Here is a 10819-nt window from a genome sequence, read left to right as displayed (position 1 = left end):
GTGTGGGCGCGCGCGCGCGCGTGTGTGTGTGTGTGTGTGTGTTTTGACTCATGCTCATACAGATATCTCCTCCCTCATGATAAGCACTTACATGTAAGAACAGTAGCACATATTGTAACAGAGTGAAAAATCAATATGCACTGTAAAATGTGCTGTAAAATTGTTGTTACCTTAAGGCACTTCTACCTGATATCACCCTTGAAAGTGTATGTGTGTGTGTGTGTGTGTGTGTGTGTGTGTGTATTCTACCACATTCAGATTGATTCTGTCTTATTTTTCTATTTGAAATGTATTGGCTTATATTGTTCACTACAGTTCAAAAGTTTGGGGTCCGTATAATTTTTTTAAAGAAATTAATACTGATATTCAGCAAGAATACATTCATTTGAACAAATGTGAAGGTAAAGACATTTATAATGTTACAAAGGATTTCGGTTTTAAATAAATGCTGCTCCTTTGAACTTTCCTAAAAATAAATAACCTTTTCCACAAAAATATGAAGCAGCACTGATTTCAACACTGATAATAATCAGAAATGTTTCTTGAGCATCAAATCAGTATATGAGAATGATTTCTGAAGATCATGTGACACTGAAGACTGGAGTAATGCTGCTGAAAATACAGCTTTGCAACACAGGAATAAATTACAGGAATGTAATTCACAATGCTTCTTTTTTTTACTATTTTTGACCAAATAAATGCACCTTTGGAGAGCATACGAGACTTCTTTTAAAAAAAACATAAAAAACTTTTGTATGTATATATTATTTTTCACTGTAAATTGCAGTGTTGGAGGTGAAGTCTGCAGTGCCAATCATCATGGGTGCTAATATCGGCACTTCTGTGACAAACACCATTGTGGCTGTGATGCAAGCTGGAGACCGCAACGAGTTTCGCAGGTAAACCCAACTAAGGAGTTAGTTTTGTATCCATGCAGTCATGCAAAACATTGAACCATTGGGTCTCATTGGCATCATTTTTTTTGTCTGCAAAAACAGGCTTTATGTAAAGTCAAAGTGGTGCAAAAGTTGATCTAGCACTTTTTCAGTAACTTTGAATTTACTTGCTGATGAAGGAACTCAAGTTGAACATCTGAGAAACGGGTTTTGTCATTGATTCTGTGTGCCTCAGGGCATTTGCTGGAGCTACAGTCCATGACTTCTTTAACTGGCTGTCTGTCCTGGTGCTGTTGCCTCTGGAGGTGGCATCAGGATTCCTCTATAGACTCACCAAACTTGTGATTGATTCCTTTAACATCCAGACCGGTGCAGATGCTCCAGACCTGTTAAAGGTCATCACCAAACCCCTCACCAAAAACATCATTGAGGTGAGATCAGTGGATCTGTTAGGTGTTACTATTCAACAGCATCCGTATGCAACTTTATCAGGCAGCTGATCGCATAAGCTCCACTGTGTCATTGTTATTGCAGCAGGTTTATTAGGCTGCTGTCACTTTAAGACCTAATGCACAGATACTGACACTCATCCATTTTTTTCTCTCACACCAACCCTGTGTCCCAATGTTCATACTATCCATCCTAAATAGTATGTGTGATTAAAATAAGCGTGTCCCAAAGCATAGTATGTTGAAAAGAGTATGCCAAAAGTCCCCGGATGGTCAACTATTTCAGGTCGATTTTTGAAGTGTGAATCCGTGCACACTCTAATGGCTAATATTACCCACAAACCATTGCGCTATGAGGAATGATTTGGTTGAGAACTACAAACATGAATAACTGCTATAGGAAATGACTTCTTACATTAATTCATAAGAAAACCTTTCTTTGAATGAACACACATATACTTCAGGTCATTGTGTATGTTGTTACTGTTCTTGTATATTGTCTTTTGTATTGTATACTGTTTTATACCTGCTTATGATAGAACCACTCGTTCATGTAATCTTACCTTGTTTAGTATCTATGAATTCGTCTTCTGTAGCACATTGTAGCTAATTTGCTACAATGTGCTACTTCTTTTCTCTCCGATATGATAGGAAGTTAAATGAAATGAAAAGTTGAGGATATAAACTGTGACAAGATGATTGACAGGCCAGTTTACAGTGACGTTTTACAGTTTACAGAGCGGACCGTTAAAGACGCAATTGTGTGACGTGATAGTATGTCCCAAAGCTTGCCTACTCTTCTACTACACACTCAAAAGTGTGTACTTTTTCCATCACCAAGAAAGTACATACATTAAGGGCGTAGTATAAGTAGGCACATTGGGACGCAGCACAACTGTTTACGAGGGCACTCGCTAAGATGGGAATTTCTAGTGTAGTGTAGTGTAGTGTGTTTATCTGGACGAGTACTGAATTGACTTGAATATGACAATATTGTACATTTTCAATTAGAATGTACAATAATTCATTTTACAGCACTTTCATGAATAAAAACTGAAGCCAAAAAACACTTTGATGCACATTCTTTATTTTGCAGAAGTAGAGTTAAAAATTTCCAATTTTTTCGCAAAATGTAATTAGGCACTTAAACTAGAGAAATTTAGCGGTCTTTAAGCACCTGCTTTGCTCTCTGCTGTAACACATGTATTTTCATTGAGAATCTTTTTCTTTGTTTTTCCAGCTGGACACCTCTGTGATCCGTGATATCGCCACTGGAGACCCTGCAGCCCGAAACAAAAGTCTGATTAAGATCTGGTGTAAAACACAAAAAGTCACGGTGAGAATCTGAAAGTGGGTTAATTGAGTGCAGCACACACACCATTTCTCATTAGTCACTAGATTCGGCTGTTGAAACATGAGGAAATAGGATTTATCACACTGATGGGAATTCAGAAGATAAACATAGGGTCTATATTTGTATATAGAAATACAGGTATGCAAGTCTTTTATCTAAATTCCCGATAAGCCTAGCTCTGAGCATAGCTCTGTTATTCTTTTCTAAACCTAGCGCATTGGCTTGCTTTCTACATAGACAGCTTTCTTTAAAGGCATTTTAACTGTAATTAAACCTCACATTTGGAACGCTTTACATAGGTATGTCAGCTCTGTATGGCATACAACATCATGCACACAGAGATTCAACTCTCAATAGCTTGTGGTATTAGCATGATGCTAAGCTAACAATGTAACACTATTAAGCATAAGAAACAACACACACATGTTTATTGTGTAAAAAAGTCAATTAGCATATACCTAGGTAGCAACTCAGTACATCATGCAAAAATGTGTCCTCATGCACAGGACAGGGCTGCATCCAAAATTGCATACTCCCTTGAGTAGGTACTTTTTTGAATAAGTAATTACTTTGTGACCGCTAAAAGAGCATGTTCTATATAGTATGCAGTATGAATGTAATCTGGACATACTACATTCGCCATGTTGTCATTGTCACGCGACCTGGCAGCATTAGTTGCATCGTGTCACTAGGCGCGTTTCCATTACCCTTCAAATTGCACAAATTGAAACTGCAAATTGAAAATACGCCTAATGGAAAAGCGTCAATTTGCAAAAACGCCCATATATCGCAAAAACGTCTTTACACTCGCATGAGGTGGTTTTTCAGGCAATGCGTAAAAGGAATAATTCGCAAAACTGCAATGGAAACGGCCTTTTCGCATTTACAGGTCACATGGCGTATGTAAAAAGTCATATGATCATTCTTCAATGTACTGTTATCTCCAAGAAACACATCATACGTGGCTGCTCTCCAGTATAAGGGGCTTTCCCTAAAGTTAATGCTTAGACAATTTACACTGCACACGTCTGCGGTGCAGTGTGGCTCTGATACGGCCACTGAAGCTGATTGCGGCCAGAATGCTTGTGTTTATTCCAGAATCCAGCCGCGCCATGCACGTTTCTGAAGCGGCTCTCTGTGCTGCTTCTGTAAAGATACACGCATATGCCTCCTTTTAATAAATATAGCCAAAATCCATCAAAATCCCACCAAAATCCGTTGCCATGACTTATCGCAAGAGGCAAAAGGTTACGTTTTAGTCACATAACATTGGTTATTGGAAACGCCGTCATTTCGCAATACTTTTTTATCGACATTTATAAAATATCGCCAAGGTTTTGCGTAAATATGTAATGGAAATGCGCCTACTGCCATTCATAATCCTCTCCTGTGGGCTCTTGGGATAGTAAAGTGTCCCATCGTATGCACAGTTCAGAATCACGCTGGGGTCGGTACTTTTTGCCTACTCTTTTATGAGTACTGTGAATTCGGACATACTACTTGTCACATACAGTATGCGATTTCAGATGCATCCTCGGTTGATTGTTTTTTCAGCATATCGGTAAGCTAACAAAGCGACACTGAGCATAAAAAGATGTAGCACTCACAAATATTATGTAAAATAATCCATTTTTTGTTCACTTTTCATTTTCATCCATGTTTTTTATTAAGCTATAAGTAAATAAGTGTAGGAATGCCAATTACTTAATATGAATTGTTAGTTTATTTCTGCGCCATTATATATTCGGTATATTTCTGTTAGATTAACGTATTTATTCAGTGATAGATAGCCAGGACAAAAGTTTCATATTCTCTCTGTTAAGTAAGGTTTAGGTCTGAAGATGTATTTTTGTCCGTTTCAGAACCTCGTGAATATAACAGTCCCTGGATTCGCAAACTGCACGCCTGACGTCCTCTGCTGGGAGGAGGACGGCCAGATCTGGACTCAAGAGAACCAAACAGAAACGATCAACTTGAACAAATGTAAGTGCCTCTGCTTTCTTTGTGGCTCTTGTAGCAACCAGCGCAGGATCTTCCTGGATCAACAGAAGCTGAAGCCAAATATCAATCCATTTCCCGTCTTCCTTACATAGTTGACTTATTTCAGCTCTTAAGCCATCGATCGCGATTTGCTCTAACCTCCATGAGTACAATGGCTTCTTTTAAATGCTGAGCTTCACCTTTCCCCCCACCCCATTCATCTACTCTTACCTTTTCAAAAGAGCTATTCTTCATGACCTGAGGCCAGTGCACCTGAACAAAGAGCCTCTGCCAGTTTGGCAGCAGGGCTTTTGCTCTGGGTATGAATTCAGCTGATTTAAATCAATGCAAGTAGTTAGATTGCATGTTAAAATTCCAGCCTCGAGTTGGTTCAGTGGATTTGAGTATGAAATCATTCTGTGGTCCTTCAACTGTGAAAGAGTATGCTCAGACTTTCAAGATGCACCATTCAGCAGCTCCTCGACTGAGAATTTGAAGATCATTGTTGGTATATTATGTCACAGGTTTTTCAAATTTTAATGCCAAGGCCCCCAAATTTGTTAATCCCCTTGCAAGGGACCCCATTCTTAAAAGATAAAGGCATCTACATATACTGTAAATCACCCATTTATACTATTTTTATGCTATTTAAACAGTGTCAGAGCCAAATCCATTTATTTATTTATTTTAAAATTAATTAGTTTTTTTACATTTTTTGCACTTTTTTTTTGTTCCATGGATATTTTAACTGACCCTCGTGCAACCCCTTAGGGGTCTCCAGACCCCGTTTTGAAAATGATTGAACTATCATATGAAGCAAGCAACTGCAGCTATTGCGTGTGATTTTGTGATTTGATGTAGTTATAGCAATGATCGCAATCTCAAAGCAAGCATAATGGTCAAGGTGTACTTAATATCTGAAAATAGCCCTCTGTATCTTTTAAGATTTGCAATATTATTTGGTCCATTTAATTTAGATTTTTAATCAGAATCAGCATATAAAGCTTTGTTAGTAATCTGATAAAAATACTAGTGCTGTCAGTCGCTTAATAAAATAATCAAATTTTTCTGTAATTAATCATGATTAATTGCATATTAATATAATATATTTATCATAATTTCACATTGAATCTCCAAATTAATGTTGAAACAACATAAAGATGGCATATTTTAAATATGTGTTTAATGGCATCTTTTTACTTAGTAGCCTTTTATTAAAGGGATAGTTCACCCAAAAATGAAAATGACCCCATGATTTACTCAACCTCAAGCCATCCTAGGTGTATATCACATTCTACTTTCAGACGAATACAATCGGAGTTATATTAAATAATGTCCAGGCTAATCCATGCTTTATAATGGGAGTGGATGGTAGCCCAAAATTTGAAGTCCAAAAAATTGCACCCATCCATTATAAAAAGAAGTCCACACGACTCCGGGGGGGTTAATAAAGGCCTTCTGAAGCGAGGCGATGTGTTTGTGTAAGCAAAATATCCATATTTACAACTTTATAAACCTTAATCTAGTTCACGAGAGATTGGTGTCCAGCGGGTGATGCAGGCGTGTTTCATTAGGGTTGGAGCTCAACTCTGCAGGACAGGACGAGTTTAGAGATCTACCTTCTTGTAAAGTTCAGCTCCAATCCTGACCAAACACAACTGATCCAGCTAATTGTACTTATATATAATAAGATGGCGCCGACGCTGATGGCTGCCTCCATGGCGTGCTCCGCAGTTGTTTTTATGTTTTTGTTAGTTTGTCCTGTCTTTAGTTATATCCCTGCAATCAGTTTCACCAGAGACGAATTGCTGGACATTCGGAAGTACACACCACCCGATATTTCACCGTTTTTTTGATTATTCTGATGTTTTGCTGGACATTGTAGTCGGGGGAGCTGCGGCGCTGATCAAACTAACTGTGTTAAAGAAGATGTGCTGTTCAGATCTAGAAGTGCTCTTCATTAACTGCAAGCCGTTCTATTCGCCGCGTGAGTTTTGCTCATTCATTCTCGTTAGTGTCTACATTAATCCGCAAGCACACGTGAGCTCCGCTTTACAGAATCTGTCACTGTCATTCTGTTACACTGTGGAAGTTTCTGTCACGAAAACAAATTCCTCGTATGTGTAAACATACCTGGCAATAAAGCTCATTCTGATTCTGATTCTGATTCTGATTCTAATTAAGATCTTCAGGAGCTCTTGATAACTGCAGACAGCTGTGCTGGAACTGAACTGTGCAGGTACGTAGATCTCCAGGAACAGGTTTGGACACCCCTACTCTAAAACCATCAAACTACACCTGACCACCACCAGCAGAGAAGCTGGACACTAAATTTCCAAAGGTTTCATGAACGTTGATTTATATTTCTGTAAGTCCTGACAGAGTCGTCCTCATCTCTGTCTCTTCAGGTACTCACATGTTTGTGTACGCTGATCTCCCGGACCTAGCGGTGGGCTTGATTTTGTTGGCTCTGTCATTGCTGGCCCTCTGCACCTGCCTGATTCTGATCGTCAAGCTGCTGAACTCCATGTTGAAGGGTCAGGTGGCGGTCATCATCAAAAAGGTGCTCAACACAGGTGAGTCAACATCGGAGATGAATCAACTGCCGATAAGCTCTGCTGCTAATTGCTAACATTAACCTCTGGTACGCACTCTTTGTGACAATGTGCGTCAACACTGAACTTAAAGTTGAAGACAAAGACATATGTAGAAAATATTTGACCTTCAACTAAAAACATACATGTGGCAATTCCCCACCCTTCCCAGAGTTCAATCTTATCACATTCCTGTAGGCGCAGCGCTTACTGGAAGTGTGTTAGCATGTATCCTGTCGTATGATAGTCGGCACAGGTGATCCAGTCCTGCTGTCTGATGAGCTGAACAGGAACATTATATGAGCCTGATTGTGTCTGAGTGCCACAGGTGTGTTTGCATGAGCATGTGCTGTTGGTTTCAGACTACACTCAGGTACATGCTCATAATTCCTCACATACTGTACTTACATTTTAGCCAATGCTTTGTGGGGAGTTTTAATGCAACCATCACCTAATACCAGGAATAAATACATGTACTAAACATATTGTTCATGACCTTTCTAATACGGCTTTAACTGTTGCCAGATTTCCCTTTCCCCTTCGCCTGGGTCACTGGATATCTCGCCATGCTTGTTGGAGCCGGAATGACCTTCATTGTTCAGAGCAGCTCTGTCTTCACCTCAGCCATCACTCCACTAGTCGGTCGGTATAGAAACCCGATTGATTGGACTGGTTACTAAATTGTTGAAGGTTAAAACATATTATGGTTGATCCAAGAAAATAAGCTAGCCTACCTAGACATTTTATCAAGCATTTTAAGGTATTGCATGTATCCCTCTTGGAAAAGGCAATCCCAGAATGCATTTAAATTGCTCCGTAAGAATGATAGTTTCTTCAAATCACTGTGTAAATACACCACTACTGTTCAAAAGTAAACTAAATGCTGATAATACATTGATAATAACAAATAAGTATATTGAGCAGCAAATCAGCATATTAGAATGATTTCTGAAATATTATGTGACACTGAAGACTGGAGTAATGATGCTGAAAATTCAGCTTTGATCACAGAAATAAATTACGTTTTAAAATGTGTTTGAATAGAAATCAATCATTTTAAATTGTAATAATATTTCACAATATTACCGTTTTTACTGTATTTCTTATTAAATAAATGCAGCCTTGGTGAGCAAAAGAGACTTCTTTGAAAAACATAAAATCACACTCCCAAACTTTTGAACAGTAGTGTATTTAATAAGAAAAAATAGACACTGTGTGCTATTGTACTTGTAATTTAGATCATTTATAATCAAGTTATTGATTACATTGATGTATTTGATGATTGACTTCCAACTCCTTCACAGACTATTAAAAAAACAGTAAAAGATCATAAGTATAACCAAATTAATATTCATCATGTGACATCACAGCCAGCACATCTGTGCATCCCCTCCAATCATTCTGTCCACCATTTTAAGTTGTTCAGTCTAATTAAAAATGGTCTTATCTAATATTTGCATGCTGTATATTATGCTTATTGCAGTGTTGGCTTGGCAACACAAGTGAGCTAATGCAATCTGAATTAAGCCTCATTACTGTTTTCTTTCTGTTCAGGAATTGGTGTCATTAGCCTTGAGAGGGCGTATCCACTCACTCTGGGCTCCAACATTGGCACAACCACCACTGCTCTTCTAGCTGCTCTCGCCAGCCCTGGAGAGACACTGGCGAACTCTCTACAGGTTTGGTTTGTTACTGCACTTATTTTCCTTTGACTTGATTTTATTACTGTGGTTGTAGATTAAAGACTATCATTTGTGTTTTCTTCCAGATTTCTCTCTGTCACTTCTTCTTCAACATCAGTGGTATCCTGCTCTGGTATCCCATCCCCTTCACACGAATCCCTATCCGATTGGCCAAAGCTCTGGGCAACTGCACGGCCAAATACCGCTGGTTCGCGGCGCTGTATCTCATCCTGTGCTTCCTCCTCTTCCCTCTGTCAGTCCTGGGCCTCTCTATCGCGGGGTGGCAGGTCTTGATGGGGGTCGGAGTGCCCGTGTTGGTCTTTGTGATCTTTGTGATCATAGTGAACATTATGCAGAAACGCTGCCCGCGTTTCCTGCCATCATTCCTCCGCAGCTGGGACTTCCTGCCCAAACCGCTGCACTCCTTCAAACCCTGGGACAAAGTGGTGACCGCCGGCATGACCTTCTGCAGGACTCGCTGCTGCTGCTGCTGCTGCTGCTGCTGCTGCTGCTGCTGCTGCTGCTGCTGCTGCTGCTGCTGCTGCTGCTGCTGCTGCTGCTGCTGCTGCTGCTGCTGCTGCTGCTGCTGCTGCTGCTGCTGCTGCTGCTGCTGCTGCTGCTGCTGCTGCTGCTGCTGCTGCTGCTGCTGCTGCTGCTGCTGCTGCTGCTGCTGCTGCTGCTGCAAAGAAAAAGAGAAGGATGAAGAGAAGGATGAAATGAAAACCAAGGATAAGAGTTTAGAGATGTATGACAACCCAGCGCTCACAATAGAGGATGAGGCCAAAGTAACAGCAACGCATTTATAATGTTATAATTATAACAAAATGTACATTTTTCTGGTAATGCACAGAAAACAGCAAATTGGGTCCATGTGCGACTTTGTTGTTGATGACTTCAAAATATTTAATCACTACAGTACATTTAAAATCTTTGCAAAAGAATAGACTTCAATTGAAGAGCCTGTAAAATCAGTATGTCCCGCCCCAACTTCCTGTTTCAACAGGAAATACGTCTGCACAGGAAGGAGTATTGAACTTGTCAATCGATTTCATGAGGTCTTTAAGGACAAAGAAAATGCATCAGGTACATTGACCACAATAAAATGGCATTACAGTACAGAGGTTAAAATCAATCTCTAACTGTTGATGAAGATGTTATTGTTGTTCTTTGTGCATGATTTACCAGTGGGAGGAGTCAGGGCTTTCATAAAAGTCTGTGTTTGTATAATTCTTCAGTATTTATGTCTGAAAATAGTAAGCAGGCCAATGAAAAATGCACACTCTTGGCAGTAATTTTGCACATTATGTGGAACTATGTAAAGATGCATTTGTATAGGTTTTTAAATGTTTGTAAACTCAATTTTATTTTATTTTTTCTGGTTGTACTGTTGCATTTTGTACATTTCATGAAGATTAAGCTTAAAATATTTCTCTACTCAGATGTAAGATATTGTCTTTAAATATTTCAGATGACATAAGGACATTGGATCTGATTTTGTATCTTTGAAAAAATATTGTGCCATTGAAAACCTGATGTTTACTTCAAGACCTACTTAAGGCCACTAAACTCTTAATTCATTCATGATTTCGTATCCGCTTATTGTTTTATGAGTCAAAGATGCTCCAGTGTCAGATTGTTTTGTTTGAGTTCTTATTGCATCTACTTATCAGCTTGTGTGGCTGAGTTTTGAAAATGTTATCATAGGGTAAGTAATGAGGAGGCAGAGGCACTAAGTTAAGACTACTTCACAGACAAAAATCAGAAAATACAGATGAAAGTACAGTTGTGCTCATGGATATCTTGTGTATTTACTACTAAGTGGCTCAAAGCAAAACTCTGAATAATCAAATATTTTATGGTATTA

General features: G+C 39.1%; 1 protein-coding gene across 1 annotated transcript in view; it reads left to right on the top strand.

Annotated features, from left to right (window-relative positions):
• Nucleotides 1–10559, top strand: part of LOC107669705 (sodium-dependent phosphate transport protein 2B-like) — a 16605-nt gene extending 6046 nt beyond the window's left edge. Inside the window, exons 6-14 of the mRNA XM_016462060.1 lie at nt 788–899; nt 1132–1327; nt 2586–2681; nt 4562–4682; nt 7088–7255; nt 7799–7915; nt 8828–8952; nt 9042–9432; nt 9613–10559. Coding sequence (XP_016317546.1) covers nt 788–899; nt 1132–1327; nt 2586–2681; nt 4562–4682; nt 7088–7255; nt 7799–7915; nt 8828–8952; nt 9042–9432; nt 9613–9761 — 1475 coding nt within the window. The 3' untranslated portion in view covers nt 9762–10559. The remainder of the gene's footprint in view (nt 1–787; nt 900–1131; nt 1328–2585; nt 2682–4561; nt 4683–7087; nt 7256–7798; nt 7916–8827; nt 8953–9041; nt 9433–9612) is intronic.
• The last annotated feature ends 260 nt before the right edge of the window (nt 10560–10819 follow it).

The sequence above is a fragment of the Sinocyclocheilus anshuiensis genome, unplaced genomic scaffold (assembly GCF_001515605.1).
Source record: "Sinocyclocheilus anshuiensis isolate Anshui unplaced genomic scaffold, SAMN03320099.WGS_v1.1 scaffold416, whole genome shotgun sequence".
NCBI lineage: Eukaryota > Metazoa > Chordata > Actinopteri > Cypriniformes > Cyprinidae > Sinocyclocheilus > Sinocyclocheilus anshuiensis.
This window is presented reverse-complemented; position numbering and strand designations above follow the sequence as displayed.